At 39.6% G+C, this 22,570-nt stretch overlaps 3 protein-coding genes across 5 annotated transcripts; all 3 read right to left on the bottom strand.

Moving 5' to 3' along the window:
- Nucleotides 1-360: 360 nt before the first annotated feature.
- On the bottom strand, nucleotides 361-1,383 carry LOC104433286. The gene is made up of 3 exons (XM_010045972.3): nucleotides 1,083-1,383; nucleotides 916-997; nucleotides 361-805 (listed from the first exon to the last, which is right to left on the bottom strand). The coding sequence occupies exons 1-3, from the start codon at nucleotides 1,119-1,121 to the stop codon at nucleotides 528-530; spliced, it is 399 nt and encodes a 132-aa protein (XP_010044274.2). The 5' UTR covers nucleotides 1,122-1,383; the 3' UTR covers nucleotides 361-527.
- Nucleotides 1,384-2,083: 700 nt separating this feature from the next.
- On the bottom strand, nucleotides 2,084-7,204 carry LOC104433285. 2 transcript variants are annotated; one of them, XM_010045971.3, is made up of 7 exons: nucleotides 6,665-6,797; nucleotides 5,656-5,723; nucleotides 5,292-5,377; nucleotides 4,672-4,794; nucleotides 3,814-4,551; nucleotides 3,482-3,698; nucleotides 2,084-3,365 (listed from the first exon to the last, which is right to left on the bottom strand). In XM_010045971.3, exons 2-7 carry the CDS (start codon nucleotides 5,672-5,674, stop codon nucleotides 2,821-2,823), a joined length of 1,728 nt encoding a protein of 575 aa, XP_010044273.2. In that variant the 5' UTR covers nucleotides 5,675-5,723; nucleotides 6,665-6,797; the 3' UTR covers nucleotides 2,084-2,820. The 2 variants fall into 2 exon arrangements, with proteins under 2 accessions (XP_010044273.2, XP_010044272.2); XM_010045970.3 differs by lacking the exon at nucleotides 5,656-5,723 and having other exon boundaries at nucleotides 6,665-7,204.
- Nucleotides 7,205-17,199: 9,995 nt separating this feature from the next.
- LOC104433284 (ACD11 homolog protein-like) lies at nucleotides 17,200-21,849 on the bottom strand. Of its 2 annotated transcripts, none has more exons than XM_010045968.3 (4): nucleotides 21,380-21,830; nucleotides 19,232-19,404; nucleotides 18,612-18,757; nucleotides 17,200-17,664 (listed from the first exon to the last, which is right to left on the bottom strand). In XM_010045968.3, exons 1-4 carry the CDS (start codon nucleotides 21,635-21,637, stop codon nucleotides 17,558-17,560), a joined length of 684 nt encoding a protein of 227 aa, XP_010044270.1. In that variant the 5' UTR covers nucleotides 21,638-21,830; the 3' UTR covers nucleotides 17,200-17,557. The 2 variants fall into 2 exon arrangements, with proteins under 2 accessions (XP_010044270.1, XP_010044271.1); XM_010045969.3 differs by lacking the exon at nucleotides 17,200-17,664 and adding an exon at nucleotides 17,727-18,405 and having other exon boundaries at nucleotides 21,380-21,849.
- Nucleotides 21,850-22,570: the final 721 nt, after the last annotated feature.

Raw genomic sequence — 22,570 nt, 5'->3', positions numbered from 1 at the left:
AATTAGTAGCGCCTCCCTTTCTCGAAAAAGATGTTTGTGTTATTGACCCAGGCTTTCCTTTAAGGAGATGCATAGATATTATGATCATCCGTACCGTTACATTTATTGAGCTCGATGATAGATTTGAATAGCTTTAATTGCGCATATGAAGGTGCAAGTGTAATGTCATGCTCTCGAATAGATGACCACGTTGAGTCTTGACTCCTAGAATTAATGAGAAATCAGATGGCAACCTTTCGATATTGATAAGTTCTAGTAGATTTTCTATATTATCGTAATTATGTCCTCTTCCAACATATGTCGCATGGTTTATATGAAAAGTACTGTTTGAAATAAATTATATGAATCTCCATGACCTTCCACGCGATCCATTTAAATCATGATTGAAATTAATATGATCTATATGTACATATCTCTACTTGCTAAAATCCTTGGAATTCATTTCTGCGAATTCCCTTTAATGGCCCGTGCGGTCAATTTACAAATGACGATGCGGCAATTTTTATTGATTTGCATGATCACATCAATCAACCACAAAGTCCAATATTGCCATCGGGCATGCATTGGCCATGGAAGTCCATCGGGTGCACTTGATGGCCGATCATCGATTGCCTCGGCTCGACATGTTCGATCACCTGAGGGTTGTGCTCCAAATGTTCGTCACCGCCATCAAGATCCTGAATCTCCAATATTTCAACTCGACGGTTCATCTTCTTCCTCAACTTAATTGCCACATCGGATGGCCTAAGCCTCCCGCACACGTAAACTCGGTTGTGCGGTTTCTCGATCAAGTGCGTCTCGATCTCTTCAAGACAACATAATCTCGTCACGAACTAATGGATTTTGGTCTAGAAACTCAGACTAGCAAGATGGGTTCGTAAGGAAAAGAGAGAGGAAGGGAGGAGTCCCCAGTACCTTTCATGCTCACGAGGATTCTTTTAAGTTTCCTGCAACAAGCATTACAATCTAGGCTCATCCTCAGTGTCAGGCAGCAAACCTGCAAAGGGGTCAGAAGACTTAAAAAGGTAAAAGGCAAAACCGGTAGAATTACATGGCTGACACGAGTATGGGAGCAATCTTGCCTTTGGGGGCATGAACCTGGCGGAGTTTATTCTACACATGATTTTGCAAGCGAATGATGAAATCAATTATGGAGTTTAAAGAGATTATGGGAAGAGGACATGGGATGATGGGGGATATGAAGACGCGTCGAGCGAGAATATTTCCAAAGTTCTGCTTTTGGGAAATCCTTTCTTTTTGTCCGTCGTGTTGGGATCTGATTCTTGCAGGCAAAGAAAGAGGAAGTTGGCTTTCTTGTTCTCAGTGAACAAAAGCTGTCCTCGCGGCAAATTCCAAGCTTTCTTTCTTTGTGGGTCGTGGCTTGAGCCCGCGAGAAGCATCATTCTCTACCAAACCGCAACCTGCGCATGAAGCATCGCTTGCTTTGCCCCTAGGCTATGCGGACGTGCATTGCGTAGATACTTGCACAAGGATTCGCATATCATAAACACTGCACAGCCTATTCTCCCGGCAAATCTGAATAGTGAGATGCGGTATTTTCGATTAGCTTGAAACAAATTTCGGGCAATGGCACTAACATCTCTGAGCATCTGCCGAAGATCTGTAACGGTATAAGTCAAAATCACACGCAAAAACAAGCCTGTCGTCTCTCCAACCAGTGTTAAGTATGGAGAGGATTTTCACGAAGGCATGTCGCCAGAGCATTCCTTTGTTTGGGAGACAGAAAATGGAAGTGCTTATTTTGAGGAGAGAACAAACTCCATATCTACTAAATTCTTGATCATCCAAATTTCATGGATGAATTGAGAAGGGAAGTGGAAGATTTTCAAACTCTTCCAGCGTTCCCTCAAATTAAAAATGAAAAATAACATGGTGAACAATGAAAAAATCTTTTTAGCATGAGAATTTAGACATCATTCCTTTTTACCTCCCAATAAGGAATTCCTTTTCTACACTTTCCTTTTCTAAAACCCTTGCAAACAATAACATGGTGTACCGTACAATCCGCACCGATGTTACGTGTGTCTGTTTCATGTCTGTTTCATTCCATTGCAATACAAAATTTAGTTCGATCACCCCAACATCAAATCTTATTAACAGAAAGGTCATGTACAAGATTGCAAGAAAAAGGATAAACTCCCCTGCACAACATCCTCAACAGAGACTCAAAAAGTCAGTCCTAACGGTTACCCCTACTGCACCCAAAATTGTTGCCTGGGCTATGGCACCCTCAGGCTGTGGTTACATGTAAAATATAAAATGTGACCAAAAAGGACTTGGATGCGGTTACTTTTCCTATTAACAACCTAAGTCAAGGACAGTGGAGCTGCATCGAAATGATGCACAGCACGGAACAAGGATTAAAAATCTAGACCTACTTAGTGACCCACGAGATTGTGGCATGGAATTCAAACCCAGAGCAGCAAACGAGACCAAAGTCCCAAGAGATTAAATCACTTTTCATCGACTTTGTCCGAAGCAAAACTTCAGTAATCACAAACCTAGTGAGAGGCTGCTGGTGGTATCACCATCCTTTACCTGCTCAGTTATTGCGCCGTCTTCGTTGACTTCTCCTCCCTCGTCCTTTCCACTCCAATGGCAACATGATATCACCCTCACGACGTCCCTGCACCTCAACTAAATTTTCATTACCAGCTGCTCTGTTATTGCGCCATCTTCGGTGACTTCTCCTCCCTCGTACTTTCCACAACAATGGCGACTTAATATCACCCTCACAACATCCCTGCACCTCAACTAAATTTTCATAACCAGGTGATAGATCACTGTCCAAGTGGTCTTTCACCTGGACATGACCAAGCTTGTCAGCGTCGGCACTACTGAAGAACTGAAAAGTGAATCACCCGCAAACTTGCAGTTCTCGTGATCAACTTTCAGGGTGGCATCTATCATAAACCTCGCACGGGTACAGATTCCCATCTTCGGCGAGCTCATACAGTCATTATCAAACTGTACCTTCAGGGAAGTGCTTCCACCACTTCGACTTCTCTTCCTTGAAACCTTCCATTTCAAATGAGCAAGAGAATCATCCTTCAGAAGATCTGGAACAGCCCGTGACTCATCTACCCCATCATACTGAGAGCATGACCGATAATTCAGAGGATTCTCAATACCAGCCTCATTGTTTCTTAATGTCTTACAGTCCTTAATTGCAGCTTCAGCAGCCTCATTACTGTAATGTTCCTCCACATGTTGATCCACCCGCAAGTGAGGCAATATTGCATTGACGAAATCTGCTCTTTTCTGTATATGAATCCATCTATTTTCTGACCATTCTCGGGAATGTCTCAAGTCCCCGAGTGGAAAGACTAATTCCCGTTTTTCTCCTGCATAAAGTAATAAGTGAATATTAAGAACAAGAGGGGGAGAAGCAAAGTGAAAATCTGATATGAGAATCTGTACAACAGGTGGAAAATTCAAGAAAGCATGATCTCTTTCAAACCTGGGAAATAGACACCAAGTCTGCCTTCAGATTCTCTACGGACCACAATGCCCTCCCACCACCCTTCATTCCACCAAGCATCCACAACAGTCCCAACGTCAACCTCCTTTGGAACTTCACATTCTCTAGACTGTTGGGATGGCCGAATCATTGACCTTCCAAGAATTCTGAGACCAATTTCATCAGGAGCAGCCACTCTACATGCTGGAATCCACTCCTGCAACGTCCAACCAGTAGAACATGAAATTAGCAAATGACTACTGTTGTAACACCGTGTGTAAAATATCTCAACCAAAAAACACAGTAAGTGGTATAGAGAAGAGAATGTGTACCTCAAGCTTCTTTGTTTCATCATCTGCATCCAGAATGTCCTGATAACGAACCTTAACCTTGGCTTTGGATGCCTTAATGATTGAAGCTCTGAACCAACACCCCCTCAAGCCACTGTCTTGAGATAGCACCTCGACTTCAGAACCTACAATCAAATGATGTGGAGGGCTTTTCTTCACGATTTCATGCTCAGAGCCTTCTTTCAAGCCATGCATCTCAACAGCATCACTTTCATTCACATAGCGTTGCTTCTTTCTAGGTCTGATCCCACCATCTTCATCAACATTGCATTTCACATCTCGTGGAAGTTCACTTGACCGACATCTTAGAGGAGGTTTCGGTAGAGGAAAAGGATTCATACGTTTCAGGACATCCTGATTCCAGTAACCTTCAACTTGAGTAATGTCAAAAGGCTTAACATCATCTTCTTCGAAGAGGTTGTGGCAAACAAATATTTCCAATGAAGATTTGCTTGCCTCATTCATGTATTTCTCGAAATGCTGGGGACTGAGGACAGTAGCCAACCCATCTATACATTCAATGCTGAGATCTTGATGACAAAGAGAAAAAAAAATCTCTCGGTCACTAAAATCGCGAGGCAAATCAATCCCAACCTCATCAATTTTGTGAAACCATTGTACTACAACCATCTTGTTGCCCTTGGAATCCTCGAACATATCATTTAAGTAAGCAACCAGTCGCTTATCCTCTTCAGCAAGAACGTATACAAAGTCATGAACCTGAAATTATTGAGAAAATAGTGAGACACAGCATAACATTCATGCCAAACAAAGGGAAAGAATAACTAGTGAAAATTCCCCATAAAATGAAAAAGAAACCGAGATCAAAATAGAACTTACAGAGACTTTGACACCTCTACGGAGAAAAGAAGGGAAGTGGTTCCGCTTTTTTTTGCATATCCATGGTTGGCCTACCCACTGGATCTCCTTGGAAGAATGACCCAGTTTCGCAGTTTGAGAATCCTGAACAGGGGGAAAAAGAATTGCGGAAGCAATAAATAACTAAACAGAGCAACAGAAAAAGAGAATAAATACACATATAAGTGGTCATAACTACTAACAAAAACCACATCAAGCAACCGAAAAACTAGATCTCCCATCACTTTCACTCTGAATCCGGCCAAGTAATTACCTTTTTAGCAAGTTTTACATCAGTCTTATGACCCTGACTTATAAGGACGTTTGACAGAAAACCCGAAAGAAAATCAAACATTAAAGCTATTTGGCAATACTAAGGCCTTTCATTCCCAAATCACACAAGAATGGTAAAAGGCTACAAGATAAGATACACTCGGGTCAACAAACCCAATTTTGAAAAATTAATACAAAAAATAGGTTCCAAATAAAATAAAAGTCCAATTGGAAGGGCGCAAAATCATTTAGCACAGATCCAAAAGTCTCAACTTCAGAAAAAAGACTACAGGATAGAAAATATGTTAATAGGAAAGATGGGTACAAACCCTAGGGAAACCAACATCCAGCTTCTGTGCACCTTCCCTAGCCAAAAAGCCACTGTCTGCATGATGCTGCTGTTCAGATGACCGACCTGCAAAAATATATTCACGAAACTGAAATCAACAACACATTCTATTCCTTGATAAAAGGACACTAAATCGAAGGGGAAGTAATGAATCGATCAGGAGTGGTGCAAAACAATGATATCCAAACATCCAAAGATTCAGAAGAATTGCATCACACAGAAGATCATCAGGGCTCAAACTGTTCTTAGAGAGAACAGGCGAATAGTGATAATGGGCCGGAATACATCTAAGGAAAGCCCAATCCATTAACAAAATGACAAGTTCGGCCATGAAAGGTTATAACCTAGATTATTTGAGGGCATTTCGATTCCGATGCTCTCAACCAGCTCTTTAAAATTTGAAAAGGCATTCCTGCAGCCCAGATCATCATCAGTTTGCAATAACATGAACAGCAGAACCACAATAAACACACAGCCATGGCAAGCAATTTCCAAACGGAAACAAGAACATCTCGAGGACACTGAAAACGTAAGGAACTAGACATTTTCATTTTCTAAGATCATAAAGGCGGTGGGAGACAGGAAAATCTTCATAGAAAAAAAAAAAAAAAAAAAACTGCTACAAAAGCAATCAATTACGGGAGTAGAATCTTTGGGCTGCATCCAAGAAATAAGAAGTCATAATTCTCAGCTTAAAAGCCAAATAAAAAAATAAAAAAAGTTTTGCGAGTTCGCAAAAAATTTCAAAATAACAGAAGAAGAAACTTCAAACACAGGATCTTCTTCCAAGTGAAACAAATGGTAGACAATAATTACACCGCCCAATTTAATCTCATATCAGCCTCAAATCTTTCGCCGGCATCCGTCTCTAAACCAAAAGAAAGGACCCATCTTTCGCAGATGCGTACGAAGGACACGAGAAAACAGAAGGTTGCAGATAACACGTCGATATTAATTTCTCCTGCGCGCAAGGAAATGACCAGCTCAACCTCAAAGGGCGCAAATTCCAACAAGAAACGGATGAAAAATATACTCGAATTGTCGACGGCACTGATAATTATCCAAGAGGCCGTTTCGCGATTAAATCCGGAGAAGGAGGCCGGAGAAAACCACAGAATCTCGTTCCAAGAAAAGAAATGGATGAGATATTTTGGATAAAAGCAACAAGAAGCAAAACCGTATCAAATCAAACGAAGCACAGAAGAGAGGAGAATCAAATCTCCGGTTCGATTGTTCAGAAACGGAAAAGAAGAACCCAACACCAGAGAACGCCAACCGTGCCCCACGGAAAACCTTCATCCAAATGAACATAGCGACGAAGACGAGGGAAGAAAAAAGAAAGCCCCAACGCACCTTGAATGACGGAATTCAGCCAGTCGACGACCTCCCTCCGGGACTTGAGGCTCGAGACCAGCGCGTAATCGCCGAGCCCAATCGCCGACCGGCTCCGCAGCGCGCAGTGGTAGGACATGTACCGCAGGGTCCGCTCCCGCCCCACCACGGCCAGATCTTTGGCCCCGTCCCTCCGCCTCAGGAAGAAGTGGACCTCCCTCCGCCCCCGGTCGGTCGACACGGCCACCTCCTCCCACGCCTCGTACCCGGACGACGCCGCGCTCGAGGAAGAAGCCGCCGCCGCCGCAGCCACCGGTTTCTCCATCTCTGCCTCTCCCGCCCGGAAAGAATCCCGACTCGACGCAACCGCCAAGAAAGACGAACCTCCCGTCACAGAAGCCGCCGGACGACACGAATCTCCGGCGAGAAAGCCTCCTCCTTCAATCTACAGGAATTCGCAGCCGCCCGCCTGCGTGCCTTGGGTCTGCGCCTTCTGTCTTCGATGGCGTGGAACGAGAGAGAGGGATAAATTTATTTTTCGAACGCAGGGATTTTTTTTTTTTTTTTTGAAACGGATTAATATATCCGCGGGGAAGAGAGAGAGAGGGGGGAAGCTAGGGTTTCGAGATTGGGGATCGCGGACGTGGAGGGGGAGGAACGGACGGCCGAGATTGGATCGGCGAGGGCGACGCGCGAGGAAGGTGAGCAGGAAATTGCCCGATGGGGGGTGGGGGATGTGAGTTGTCGGGATTGCCCCCGGGGCTCGCGAAATGACGGGCGGGGCCATGCTTATCCCCAATCAAGGCGATCGCCCGGTGGAGGGCAAGTGGGGGAGAGGGGAGGAAGATCTGAGGAAAAGTGGCGCCCGCAATTGCCGCGGCTGGGAATGAGACGACTCGCTCTTTCCTGTTCGCCAGCTGTCATTGACTAGCAAATCTCCCTCCTTTTTTTTTTTCTTTCTTTTTCTTTTTCTTTTTTTTCTTTTTTCGTTCAAAATATATGAATCTTACTCAACGTTATCGAAATATTTAACTTTAGATTAAGCCTCTTGGCCGTCGTAGTTTAAATTTTCATCTCGCGAAACAACGATGCAAGACAACGTGACGTACAAAGAGTTACATCACCTTAGGGTTTGTCACGTTAATACCAAAACATTAAAAAAATTGAGATGGTTGCATTACAATCGGCAAATTTAAAATATTTAGCGACATAGAAAAATTTGAATATTTATATCGCAATAGGTATGGTTAGTGATTTTTATAGTATCAATCTATTTTTTAATTAGATATATCTAACCATATGATTACATTAAGAAGAAGTGGCTATATGTAGGCATTTAATGTGTAAAATTTTCTTCGATTTTGCCTCGATTGTCCTTTTGGCCCTCGATCCATATACATAATACCTAAAATGTATAAGAAGGTAAATTGCCACCATTCAATTTAAATGCTACTCGTTAAATCTTCTCAATTAAGAAAAGGTTTAAATAAATAGAACGTTACAAAAGCTGGTTTTTTTTTTGTAAGACGTTACAAAAAAACTTGTTTAATGTGAAGAATTAAGAAAATAACTATTTTAAATTGTAAGTTAAGAAAAACTTTAAGAGACTCGAAATTGATCCATGAGTTGCAATGGAGTTCAAATGATTTGACTTGGATAATTTGGCATCTTTGTTTTCCGAAATTTTCCGAAATTTAACTTTTTTCTCAAATTTCACGCATCAAATCAGTGAAAATATATGGTTTAGCAGTGATAATAAGCTAATTGTGCAATTAACAATCATTTCAAACGGTTGAGAAATCTTGCGGTTGTTTCTAATTTATAACGATTAGTTTTTCGTATCTGTTTATTTATTTTAAATTTTTCCATTAAATATTTCATGATATTTTCCTAATTAAGATATATTACCCCAATAAATTCGAGGTTTGTGGTATTGATTTTTATTTTTATCATTGTTTGCTTGAATTGAGGGCAAATAGTGCGTTTGATAGAATTTGAAGAAAAAATTGCCCTTCGCCCCCTAAAAATGCATTTTCGTGACACATTAACGAAAACGTTAAAGGGAGTTATGTAATGCAGTCAAATGTAATGTTTTAAAGTTCGGGATTTAATTTACACTAGCACCAAAGTTGCGGGGAATAAAGTAATGGGAAGGTTTGAGCTAGATTTTCTCCCTTCGCTTCATTTTTTTCTTTTTCTTTTGTTGATTTGGTTCTCTGTTTTCCTTTTCTTGCTTTCCTCCCATTCTGCAGAGCTTTTAGTTTAAATTTGAAGCTTCTCTCTTCAAAGAAATTTCTATCCCATTCTAGTCTAGATTTGGGGATTTTGAGAGTATAATTTTGGGTTTTCACTTCTCTCGGGTTTCATTGGTGCGTAAATCCAGTTGTGAATGAGACTAGAGGAGTTTCGTGAAAGCTTTACTCTCGCAAATGTTAGATCTATGCTTGTTCAATCGTATTTCTCTAAAGGGCGATATGTTGAGAATGCTGAACTTAAGTGCATTGCAAAAGGCAAAGTTGCCATGTGGTTATTATTGAATACGGATTCGGTGATCGGCAACCAATTTTAATTCAAAAATCTCAAATATGCTCTTTAAGGGCTTGTTTGTTGACTATCAAAATAGTGTTTGATTTTGATTTTTTATTCCCGGGAGTAATTTGGGAATAGAATCGTGTTTGATAAAAATTTTGTTCCTGATAACAAATTTATATTTTTTTATTTCCAGAAGTAGACTTGGAATAGAATCACTAAAAAAAATGATTATTGTTCCCAAAAACAAATCTAAGAATCAATACCATATTTTTCTTCTTATTCCATTTTCTTCTTCATCTACCACCATCCCACGGTTGCCGTCCGCCACCATCCGCTGCACACCACTGCCAGTTACCGGCAATCAGTCCCGCGAGCTCGCCAGAGGCTTGTCAGGCCAATGTGAGGTTTGACAAGTTTGCCGAAGGCAAGCCCAGCCACCAGAGAGGCTAAGCCTCGGCGAAGTTGGGCGAGCCTCGCTAGTGGCCAAGCAGGCCTCGCCCAGCCCCAATGAGGCTTAGCCAACGAGGGCCGCGATGCTTCGGTGAGGTCACTGGCCCTCATCTGGCCAATTGTCGACCAACAACCGGTCACTTGAAAAAGAACAACAAGAGAAAGAAAGGAAAAAAGAAGAAAACAGATATTTAAAAATTAAAAGAAAATGATTTGGAGTATAAATTTTGAACACGATATCAAATGTAATTCTATTACGGAATTATAAACTTTAAACAGTTACCAAACGGTTTAAAATGTTTAAAAATTATTCCTAAATAGAATAAAAAAGAATAATTTCTAATCAGAATTTGTTATTAGGAACAGAATCGTTATTAAACGCACCTTAAGCAAGTGACTCTATGCTTTTTTCAATGATTCCCCTTGTTATCTAGAGCTCATCTTGTTCAAAGTTACTTGAAATTTGTTTTGATTTGCAGTTAGACTGCAATGTTTTTTAATTGTATTTTTGTGAAATTAATGAAATGTTACCTTGATAAATAAATAAAAATTAAAATGCTCCCTTACTTATAAGAATGCATCCTTCTATATGTGAACTTATACATATTTTTTAATCAAATCTTGACATTTTAAATTTTTTAAATCAAGTCTTTCTAACTCCAAATCTAGTTTATTGGAATGACTTATTCATTGGAGCTTTGCTGCTATGAACTATCAGTTTTTGTGTGGTAGTAATAAATATAAAACGCTGTTTAAATCTTGAAAACGAGAGTTCTCGAGACAAGCTCTATACTAGAGTTTTCCAAATTATACTTTTGCTAGATCCAACGGACATGTCAGCTCCATTCAACCAGAGTCGATTGGACAAATTAAATATTCAATAACTCGATCAAGAAATGCTCAAATTGGTAGACTTCTACATAATAATAATAATATAATGGTCTTGAACGTGCGCTGACTGACTGTACATCTTTTATTATGGTGCTAGCTTCTAAATCATTATCCGCCCGCCAAGAGTTTCATATCATGTACGACAAATAAAAACTTCCGATGGCAATTATTTTCTTAATAGGAAAGGAGGATAAAGTAGTAATTTCCATTAGTATGACATGACCAGCTTTTGCTATGCAAATTTAATTGATCTTTGGTCATTTCTTATCAATTATATTCTACGAGAAAAAAGCCAAGCATGCACATATCACGTGCTTAGACTAATAGCAAAAAGATGACATATCTTTTGACTTGCTATCGTCGTTGTCCCCTTCGATCACCATAATGCACTCTGTCGAGGCTGTCGAGGGACACTGCCGACGTCCCTAGGGGCGAGTGCGAATCATTCGAATGTAGCAAAATGAGTACAGAATTTTCATATAGCATTGCTAGAAAATGAGTTAATGTGAATTAGAATTGATTGAATTTGATCTAATATGCAACCGGCTAAATCCATCCTTACGTTCTCTAGCCAAGTTTAGTTAAAATAATATTTTTCATAAGAATCTTTCTTTTTGAATTAAAAAAAAAAGATGAGATGGAAATTAACCATAGAGCCTTCCTAATTATCATGAATATATCCAACATACACATATATCCGATGTATCTGATCTAGAGTCTGCCGTTGTCCGGAAGGTGCATATCATTTTTAAAGCAGGCATATAATGAATATACGGAAGTATGATTCCGAATTTGAAGCAATTTATAAAATCATTTGTAATTAGTGGTGTGTTTATCTTATAAGAAATGAATTATGTTAAAATTATTTTCCTCATTTTTGATGGGTTTAGTATCCATTTTTGGCTTGTAGATTCAATGTTGGCTTTGACTGTGCGGTACCTATTCACGAGATCCCGTGATTCAATTTAATATATACCGGGACGATGTAGATCTCAGATCCAAGCAAAACATTGCCAAATATTAGAAAAAAATCGTTAATATCTTGAAAAACTCTAAACTAATACACGTATGACAAATTTACAAAAACTATTTTTTTTATCATGAAAAACCCAAAACCAGTACACTAGTGACAAATTTACCTTGACCGATTATAAAAAAACCCTAAACTGGAAATTTACCCAAAACTAATTTATTCGACCGTCAGAAATCCTAAACTGATATATTTGTAACAAATATACCCCATGTTAAATTGGATTAATAAAAAAAAATAAATCACAAAAGTAAATTGTGACAAATGATGAGTAAAATCTCAAATTGGCATATCATTCAATTGTCACGTGTCATTTCATTCAATAATTCGACAATAAAATTCAACGGAAACTAATAGAGGGTAAATTTGTCATAAATGTACTAGTTTAGGGTAAAATTGTCAAAAGTGTATCGGTTTAAAGTTTTTGGTGGTAAAAAAATTAATTTTTGGTAAATTTGTCACGGATATACCAATTTTTGGTTTTTCGGGATATTAACCCTAAAAAAAATAAGCCCACGATATTAGAGAATTTTAGATTTATTTTGAGAGAATTAGTATCACAATACCATCTGCTCAATGAATCACAAAACATAAAATCTTACTAAAAGACTTTTCAAAAGGTAGATAAGTAATTCATAAATTGGAGCTTCGTGATAAATTTAGCAGTCGGTATCCAATATTTCCGAAGAACTTGACTAAATAATAGATCGCTTTGTTCGGATGTGGCAAATCTGGTGTTTTAATCATATCTTCTCTCGGCGAGAGTAACCTTAAGGATGTCAAGCATTATGTTGAAATATTATTTCACAGTAATGGGCAATACTGTCGAAAAGTTCCAAATACGGTGACCTTTTAATTGTATTAATTAAGTATCCAAAATTTTCACATTTTGTCAATCAAGTCTGTTTTGTCAATTTTAGCCGAAAATCATTAACATAGTCATTGATTATCCTACATGACATATGACCAACACTAATATGAACAATTTTTAATATTTTGTGATTTTTTTTTTATTTATCCTTTTTTCCCCCTCTTATTCCTCTAACGAGTTGTTGGGCCTCAGTTGGCCTCTCTAGTGGTTGGGCGAGGCTCACTCTTGCTATCATTGGATCTAGTGAGGGTCGAGTCTTGCCCAACGACGGTGAGGTTGACCTTGCCAATGGCCAGCTTTATCAAAGGTTGACAAGGCCCAACGACCGGCTAAAGGAGGAAGAATGGAAAAAAAAGAAAAAAAAAAAGAAGAAGAAGTAGAAGAGAAGATAAACAAATTTAAAAAATAAAATTCAAAAAAATATAATTACAAATTGTTGCATCAGCGTCGGTTATGCAACGTAAAGTTGATATCATCCATGTGAAGCGATTTCTAATCAAAACTAATCATAGAAAGTTAGTTCGCAAAATATGAAGATGTTTGAACTTAATTGACATAATAATTTTTTTTAAGTGAATTGACAAAAGTATAATAGATTTATAATTTTTCGAATGACTAATCTCATTAACAACAGACCTTATATACTCTTTATATAAAGGCGGTTTCTCTCCAATCGATAGCATAAACTTGGTTGAACTTTTTAACACGACTTATCCTTGGCTTCCTTAGAAGATCCCGATGATACATCATTGGGTGTAAGCTGAGGATGAGCACGTGAACAATAAGAACAGCATGCTCTCCTCTCGTTTCCATGGGGACAGAGATTAAAGTCCAAATTCGGAGGTACGACAACGGCCGGATCAAAGATTCAAACTTTGACGGGATGGAGTGCGGAGAGACGACCGGGAAACATCGTGGTGGCAACTCGCGACAAAGTCAAAGCAGCCGCCCGAGGCAGGAAGGTTGGCGTGCCGAACCAATCGCCTAGTCCAAACAAAATTATTCCACTAGATATCCGGAAATTCGTTCTCCCAAGAATAAACAATGCACAAGAGTCCTGAAATCGAGACGTAGAATCCCAATATCAAAGTGACGTCGATAAAACCTCTTTCAACGTTCGACAGGACTTGTTTATAATGCGTTGCGTTATTTAGATATCAATTTTACTAGATCGATCTCATTTTATCTAGCAATAAGCATTACTCATTTTTCATACCAGATTCGTGTTGCTCAGCATTAACATATCAATCGGTAGTCATTTATATCATCACGTGTGCTTATGGGAATGCTTGTTAAAAGACATGATGTTTGATCGGACGAGAGAAATCATGTTAATTGGTTACATATATTGTGTTCCTCACATCAATCATTTCGAAGTCTCAATACATTTTTCTCCTAGTTGCAAGTCCGATTCTAAACTCTTGCAAATTACATAACATCTCAACCTTGCCCTTACATAATTTGGTCTCTTTTTTTTATTTATCATTTATCGAGAATCAAAATAAAAACTCTTTTAAAATTTATGAATGTTGTTTTATACATTATAAATTGTTAAATTTTAGGTAAAAATGCAATGAAAGTCTTAAAAATTTGTTATGAAAGTACAATTAAATTTCAATTTTTTTTAAAAAGTGTAATCAAGTTTTTAAACTTATCACAAATATAATCAAATTAATATACTTATCCTAAAATTCTAAATAGATGATTTCGAGACGGAAATGAATCACGTCACATGAAATGAATGTGTTCACCGTCTTTCTAGTCCTAGCGACAAAAAGGGTTTGCTTCGCGAACAACGATGAACTCAACTGTAACAGTCACTTTCTCTAGCCGACGACTTCGCATCGCTTTCATAAGGTGATCTGATTCATCTGTTCTTCTAAATTTCTCCGCATCTGATTTTTTCCCCAATTTCGGGTTTCGGGCCAACTGCCAAAATGCTAGTCTGTGGCGCTCGCTTTCGCGTCGTTTCGAGGCACTTTTAATGTGATTTACGTCCTTTTCTTTCTGACCACAAACGTCCAAAACCGGACCTCCACGACGAGCGATTGCTCAAGTCCAAATAAATATCTCGATACCATTTTGCTAGAAGGAGCAGAAGAATATGCTTTCGTCCAATGTTCGAGATGCCCGGCGCCGGAACCAAGTCCATGGTCATGCATCGTCTGATCCCTCGAAATCCAATTTTATAAGTGTTTGAGCATCCCACCAACATTTAAAGTCGACTGATTAATGAATTTAAAAAGAGCACACCATTCAATAAGTTACGCTTTTAAATATAGTGCAATAGTCCTGGCATAATTGGTGATTCTCTTGACAACATATATTAACAATGAAAGAAAGAATATCAAGGGCACAAAACAAAATGGGAAAGTTGAGACTAGAAGTGAAATTTTAAAAAGTCATCGGAAAAGAGTGAAAGAGTCACTTTTGCGAGACCACGCTCTTCAAATCTCTTCCGTTGTAAATAGCATAGAATCCATAGGAAAAATGGCATGATATTAGAATAGGAAGGTCTACATTCGAATCTTTTTAAAGACTTTCTTTTAATAGCTTGTGCTTTTAAATAATAGTCTAGGCATACAGTGAAAAAAAGAATAAAAATTAAGTGTAAAAAACAAAATGGGAAAGTCAAGAATGGAATTTAAAGAAAATGTCACTAAAAAGGGTAATTGCGAGACAATGCTTTTCAAATATCTCCCCTTATAAATAGCAAAGAATTTATGGATACATCGACATCAAATAAAACATGATGTCAAAATAGGTAAGTTTGTGTAAAGCCTTTTATTTGTATTCACAAAATGACCGTTAAATCTCATATACTTGAATTCCTAAGCTTTTATTTCCTGGCACCACCCTCCTCCTTGCTACAATTTTATTTTTTCTTTCGTGCGCATTCTACATGGTGGAACGAATCCTCAAAATCGAGGGATCCGACTCGAAGGATTCTCCTAAATCAAGACGAAATTTATGTAACACGCAAATCCGCACGTGGGTGAATTCCAAGTTAGAGGAGGGCACGGAGAGATACGGAGAATCAAAAGATGGGGCCCCCAAAGCTTCGCGCCCCCCAGCACCACTTGACCATCCCGGCACGTTCGGGCCCCAGCCCGTCGCAATGATTAGCGGTGCTCGACTAACGGAAGAGAGGAAAAATCGATTTAAAAAATTAGTATTTTTGTCAATAAAGCGGTCGGGGGTCATCAATAAAAGGCAAAACCCAAAAAAAAAAAAAAAAATCAATAAAAAGCAAAAAACAAGGAAAAGGGGAGGTGACGTAATCCGGGGAGGTGGGGTTGGAATGGGTCCAGACGACAGCTAAGGCCGGCCAGCCGGAGAGATAGCGACCGCCCGCTTTTTTGCCTTTTCCTTTTCCTTTTTTTCTTTTCTGTTTATTTAAATTGCCCACCAGTTGCCTCCTTCAGCGCGCACCCCGTGCGCGTCCACCGGTCAACCGGCTTTTGCCGGTAGCCGCCTCTTGACCAGCGGCTGATTTGGTAGCGTTTCCGTGCCTCATGGCATCTTGCCGTGTGCCTGCGCCATTGTTTCGATTTTCTCGTGCGACCTCCTTCCGGGGGTTGCCTGAGCCACGACAACCGTGGTGCGACTTGACTTTGCGAGGTGATCGGATTCGAATCCTGAGACAGGCGGCCCCCCCAGTGGGGTTTACAAACCCATGATTGAAAATTTGAAACCCTCCCACGAGGGTTGGCGACGACCGCTCAAGTCAAATGAAGAAGGATGTGTTCATCAGAATTCACGAAACTTGTCAGAAAATTATAATTGTGTTCTAAATTTTTTAGAAATTACAATTAAATTTTAAAATTCATTAGATTAGTACAATCAAATCCCTCGATTAATTCCGTTTTATTCAACTAATAGAAAATACTACATCTTTTATTTATTTATTTATTTTATTCATAACTTTCTATCTCCTACGTGGTATTAATGTGGCTAAAACAAGAAAGATAAGCTCAAAACAACGTCATTTTTTTTTGTGCAAATTTGATTTTTAATATGAATATTCATTAAATTAAGTTTAAAAATAACTAAATTAAAAAAAGGCAATAAACTAGAGGAGGGCATAGGCCCTCATCGCCGATGCCTCACCTATCGTTGAAAAGGGTTAACAATGGTGGCCCGAGGGTCAGTCAAGCCCCAATTAATGGCCAACACCCTTGCCTCAACTAGCAACGGCTTGACTTTATTTGGGCAAGGGCGTGCGACCTCGCCCATATTGCCAACGACCCTCGTTTGCAGTCGACTAGGGACCTTAGACAACCATCGCCACACCATCACCGACTCTTAGCAGGAACGGTGGAGTGATGCTAATTTGCTCCCTTAGCTTTTGTATTTTTTTTTTCAATTATAAATTTAGTTTTTTAAATTAAATTAAATTAATATTTATAAAAAAATTAATTTGATCTAAAAGGAAATCGTTTTGGAGTTATCTTTCTTATTTTAGTCACCTTAGCGCCATATAGGAGAGAGAAAGTAATATAAAAGCCAAGTCAACAAGCTAAAATTTTCGTTAGCTAAAATTAGACAGAATTAATGAAAGAGCTCGATTACACTTTTTTGAAAGTTTTTAGGAATCAATTGAATTTTTATGATAAATTTTAAAACTTTTAATAAACATATCCCACAAAGGAATATTCAAATCAAAGGTGATTGGGAGGTTCTCTTCCCACATTGCCACACACCAAATCAACATATAAGGACAGAGCACTCGAGCAGATAGACCCATTACGGATAATTCGAATGAAACAGTACCCAGTAAAATTCTGAATTTTAAGAGCATTGAGTATTAGTGGCATTATCCCCTAAATCGCAAAGATGCAGCCTTTTCCTAGAGCACTAGCGCTCCCGCAAGATGGCATTTGGGCCACATAATAATCCTCCTACGATGCTTACGGCCAAGGGAGGAAAACGAAAAGAAAATGGTGAATATAACTGATAAAACCCAGACCTGCCGATACTTAGAAGCAGGTCCATTACATACTAGAAGAAAGCAAGTCCTGCGCTAATAACTGAGTGTTAGATGAATGATCCCTTCGACGGTTGGGTTATCTAGGAGCTGCTGGTGAGATCAGCATATGCTTTGCGATCTATCACGTGTTTGGCGTGAATGCACATTGGATCACCAATCTAATCTTATGTCCCTAGATAGGTAAAGCTTATCGATGTACTCGATCACTGGGACGACGGCGTCCATGTACCTTCTCATCTTCTTTTCCGCGCTATGAACTGCAACCACAGAAGACATACTTGAGATATGCAAATGACAACATAAAGAACCCCATTTGCAGTTCACTGGCATTTTCTGATTATTTGATTCCAACTCACGTTTTGCAGAATATACTAATTACAGGATCGTGGTTTGTCCTCTGTACTCCTAAAGAAAGTCTCAATTGTGAGGACACTCCAGAAACACCAAACCACATACGCAATTCTCTTCGAACTTAAGCGCACAAGCATGATTCGTAATTTTGCCAGAAAATGATAAAACAATGCATGGATTGGTTTGGATTTGACACAGATAAGCTCAAGCGACTAAAACTTTACAAAGAACCAACAGATATACGTTATGCGTTCATCTTGGTTGTTACTCCTACCCGAGTTGAGTATTTCAACAAAATTGAACAGGAAAGGTTTCTGACAGCAGCAAGATAAAGATTAGACTATTTCAAAGCATCAAACTATCCATTCACTCATTCATGAAAGTTAGGCCTCAAATCAGTCCGTTTTTAGTAATATTTCTAAATCTATTAGGGTCCAAAATCTCTGCTTGTAGTGGAAAATGTTGATTGCTCTAAACCTATCTTGGTTTCTTTCTCTCATTCTCGTGAAACAAGTTGACACTGAACTGAAACTGCAGTCATCCTTGCTCTGACATAATGCAAAACATCGAAACCTCTTTCCCCCATTATGGGCACTCTGGGATAGCTGTGGCTGCACGAGAACTTTTTATGCAAGTTGAAGGAAATCCTGGAAACAATGGTTAGTTTACTTTCTTTAAAAGATATATTGAAGTATTGTTAATTCATCAAAAGTCTTGCTTACAGTGAGTTTAACTCGAAGGCATATGTTTTCAGGAAAGAAACATATAAAAAACAGATGTAGCAGACCGTACAGTCCATGCCAAATATAAAATCATGCAAACAAATTACCATTCTAAGAAAAAGAAAAATTACCATTCTCATTGAGCTTTAGCAGAAGCTGATCCCTTGACGGGAGGGCATACATGCCTGCATAAGCTGCTGTCCGGACTGCCCACGAGTGATATGGTGCACAAACCTGAGAATAAGCGGTGGTAGCTGCTGCCTTCAAGGAGTTGTCCCTGGGAATGAGAGTAATCAGGAAATATCAATTCAACCTCTTTCAAGCTGGAAGCTCATCATATATACATAGAAGTTGGCTCGTTTAGTAACCATCTCAATGAGCTGAAGAGACTGTTAGTGTTACTAATGGACCCTCCATCCATAGAGCCATATCAAGTTATGATAAGAGCGGTACTCGCGAGAAAAGCACATAAACCATATCTCCAACTTTAGTCCTCCTCCTTGTAATATTTTATAAGAATTCCTTACTTATGTCTTTTCCTTACATATAATAAGATTCCTTCAAATTTGAGAAACTACAGGAGGAATTTTAGCATCCCCAGTCAGAACATAATAGTGAGTGAAACTTCACCATAGATTCAAAAGGGGAACAATATATAGCATGTGAATCTGAAGTAAGCTCCATTTTATTATCCTATGCTGTTTCAACAGGTAATCAGATAAAACAGCTAGAATAGAAAAGCCATACTCACTGAGAAGACAGAAATTGCTCAAATAAAGCTCTGATGAGGTCGAGACCTAGCCTAACCCGACGAAGATTTCGTGTGTGGCTTCCTTGCTTCTTCACTGTGCGATTGGCAACATCAACATCAATTATTTTCTCTAAAGTGCAATATTTTTTTGATGCCTCCACTAGATTAGACACCTGTAAAGCAAGTCAGCATCAGATACATGCATTTTCTCTGTATTAGAGGCACTGATGATATGAAAATAAATTAGGCACAGCTATCGGTCATGGATGCTCATGAGCTGCAAATCAGCTACAGGCTACCTAGCAAAATGTGCAGAAATTCGACATGTTCTCAATTACTAAATGGAGAACCAAAGGGTCTAATTTTCTCATGTCTTTACAGTATGTTTGTTAGGAGAAGCTGGGAGAGAAGAGAAGGGTTTAATAAACACAATCATGTTTGGGTGGAGGGAAAGAGATAGAGAGAAATGATTAGAAGGGATTAGCGGAGATTAATAGAGATTGGTCTTGTCAATTTTATGTACATTTAAATCCCTCTAAACATAAAGGGTTTCAAAGAGTTTGAGGGATTCGTGTATTAATATACAGATCTATTTGTCTTTCTCTCTTATACTCTTATTACACCTATTTGTAAAATGACATTTATGTCATAATGCCTTTTTCCCTTTTGTCCCTAACAAGCATCCAAACAACATCACAACTCAATTATTGAATAATTTCTCTTCTTTTCCGTCATCATTAATTAAATCCCTCTTTTTTTCCCTTTGTATCACTCCATCCAAGCTGAGTGTTAGTGCTGCAAATAGAGCCCAAAGTAAACGTGGAAATAAAACGAAAACAGATACATGTGTTGATCGTAAATCTCAATCCGTTCATATATTTTTTCCCAAAAGGATTTAAATAACAAGGCTCAAGGGAAAAAACTTTAGTTCTTCAATAGAAAATTGAAAAATAAAAATAAAGCAGAAGCACCACCCATATTTAGCATGTATTTAGCATGTGGAATATTTTTGCAATTAATTCTGATGTTTTAACAAGTTCTTGTGCTAGTCACAATTCGACATAAGGGAATTAGATTGGTGTCCATAGTTCCAATAAATAGTTCATTTAGAGTATCAAGATTCCTAAAGTAGATCTCTTGATTCGTTGGGAACCCATGTTAGAGAGGTTGAGCAATTGATTCTATGGAAGAACCTAAAAGGCATGGAAGTGCAAATCTAAAGCAAAGGTAGCTGATCCCCAGCCAATTTTTTTAGGGTATAGCAGGTTCAGGGAATTCGAGCAGCAAAGAAGGACTGAAGGACAGACATCCAGAGAAAACAAGAAAACCTCTTCTTCTGTTTTTTCCCTCTGGTGTTCATCAAACATTTGCCTCACTTATTCAAGAACAACTAAGTTAATCTACCCCTATAAAACTATGAAAACGACCAAACTTAATCTGCATGTGCAAAGGAAAGAAAAGGATGATAATTCCAGAGCCACAAGAAACAAAGATAATCACAAGTACTGAGACCGCTATAGCTTCAATACGTCAAACAGATGGAAGAGAGTTGACTACGAAGGGGATGCATTGCATCATCTCATGGTAACAGGGAATGCGGGCACGTTGGCTAATTGCCATCATGGAAATTAAAGAAAACTAAGCAGGAATCAAGAGTAGGAGTAGTTATGAACTCTGTCTTGATAGTTATTGGGTTGATATGGTGGTGCATGGCCAAATTCAGACACGAAGCGATCAAGACAGAGACAAATGCAACAAATACTACACGCTACGGACACTGGTGATGGCCTCGCTACAGTCGAGAGTCTCGCGTTTCTTTCCATCGACCTTGGCCGCCGCCTCGGCCCATCATGCCGGTGGCGAATCCAATAATCAGGGAAATCATGTCATATCTTTTCTCTTTTGCCCATTTTATCATAGCAGTGAAAAGCTAACAAAAGTGTCAGCAGTAGCCATACAAGTCCACACGCAAGCTCTTTCTCGAGCAGCATCGATCATCCACACCAAGGCAAAACGTGCACTCTCCAACAAGCGAACACACTCGCGCGAAAACCGCGACTACGAATCAATCGAAGAACCAATCTCGCGATGGCAGGCAGGGCCAGAGTCGAATTCCGCAGGAGACACGATTACGAGGAAAAGACTCACCTTGGAGACGAACTCCATCTCGGCGAACTTGAAGGCGATCCCGAGGCAACCGAAGAGGACCGAGACGGGAGCGCAGGCGTCGCAGAGTGCGTCCAGCTGGAGCCCCGCGCGGTCGCCGCTCAGCGAGCCGGCCAGCTTCTCGAACGCGTCGGCGATCCCCGATAGAGGCGTCGCCACCGCCACCGCCACCGCCACCGCCGCCGCGGCGTCCTCCTTGGAGGGTTCGCGGTCGCCGTCGCTCCTCTGCGTCGCGTCCATGGGGTGATCGTGAAGAAGACGGCTACTCTCCGGAGCACCCCATAACACGGGATGGTCGATGCCGGGAGGGAATAAAGGTTGGAACTTGGATATTTCGTAGTGCGGAGGGAATAAAGAGGGGACCAAGACTTTTCGGAGGTCGCGGTTTCTCCGTGGAAATGGAAAGTGAGGGTGGGAAAGAGAAAAGAGAGGCGGGCGAATCTGGGGACTTTTACCGACCAAAACAAAATAAAAAATCTGGGGACTTGCGTGTCCGCCCGAGAGGAACTTGTTGGGGTTTTACGTGTCCGGCTCAGGATGATGATTCCGAGGTAAAGCAGCGGTGCCTGGGAGAATATATGCGACAGTTCCGTAAACAAAAGTCTACTTCTACTTGCGGTGAGTGGGAAGATTTAACGAATAACGCTGCCTCAGCGTGACGAGATTTGATGCGGCTCAAAGATTTGTCGCGTTGGACATGTTTAACTCAGCCATCGAGAACTGGAGTGACAATGTCTAATCTTTTGTGTTTCAAGAGCTTTTATCCATATGATATTATGGAAAGATGATATCGTTTTAGTGTTGTCATTAACAAAAGATTGCCCTGCTACTAAGCGTGATCGGTTTCCGATTTCAAGAATTGGGAACCGGCTTATCTGATCCTGGAATTAATCTGGTTAAATTTTTAGATAGGTCTAGGTAAAGGTTGTGTTTAATTTTTTATTTTATTTTATTTCATTTCCTACAAGACTGCCTTTCAGAGAGTTGTGAGAGAAGAAGAAAGAGTCTCATCTCTTGGTCTTATTGATTGGCTCTAAATAGAACACGAGAACAAGAAAAGCATTAGAGCGTGGCTGATATGGCATTTTGGCATCACAATTATAGATGCTAAAAAGGACCCGCTTCGAATGCTCCTTTCACATTATACTTTGTTTCTACTGTGAGGTGAGAGTC

The sequence above is a fragment of the Eucalyptus grandis genome, chromosome 2 (genome assembly GCF_016545825.1).
Source record: "Eucalyptus grandis isolate ANBG69807.140 chromosome 2, ASM1654582v1, whole genome shotgun sequence".
Taxonomy (NCBI): domain Eukaryota; kingdom Viridiplantae; phylum Streptophyta; class Magnoliopsida; order Myrtales; family Myrtaceae; genus Eucalyptus; species Eucalyptus grandis.
Note: the sequence above shows the minus strand (reverse complement) of the source record. Positions and strands in the feature narration are given on the sequence as shown.

Bases quoted from the DNA above. Each gene is read 5' to 3' on its own strand.
- LOC104433286 (XM_010045972.3), bottom strand. From the start codon at position 1,121: ATGTGTAGAATAAACTCCGCCAGGTTCATGCCCCCAAAG. The intron at 998-1,082 runs GCAAGATTGCTC...ACCCCTTTGCAG, and splicing joins CCAGGTTCATGCCCCCAAAG to GTTTGCTGCCTGACACTGAG. The intron at 806-915 runs GTACTGGGGACT...GTTGTCTTGAAG, and splicing joins AATCCTCGTGAGCATGAAAG to AGATCGAGACGCACTTGATC.
- LOC104433284 (XM_010045968.3), bottom strand. From the start codon at position 21,637: ATGGACGCGACGCAGAGGAGCGACGGCGACCGCGAACCCTCCAAGGAG. The intron at 19,405-21,379 runs GTGAGTCTTTTC...CTTGCTTTACAG, and splicing joins AGATGGAGTTCGTCTCCAAG to GTGTCTAATCTAGTGGAGGC. The intron at 17,665-18,611 runs GTAATTTTTCTT...CTGTGGTTGCAG, and splicing joins GCTAAAGCTCAATGAGAATG to TTCATAGCGCGGAAAAGAAG.
- LOC104433285 (XM_010045970.3), bottom strand. From the start codon at position 6,968: ATGGAGAAACCGGTGGCTGCGGCGGCGGCGGCTTCTTCCTCGAGCGCG. The intron at 3,699-3,813 runs GTACACATTCTC...TGGACGTTGCAG, and splicing joins ATGAAACAAAGAAGCTTGAG to GAGTGGATTCCAGCATGTAG. The intron at 3,366-3,481 runs GTTTGAAAGAGA...TACTTTATGCAG, and splicing joins ACTTGGTGTCTATTTCCCAG to GAGAAAAACGGGAATTAGTC.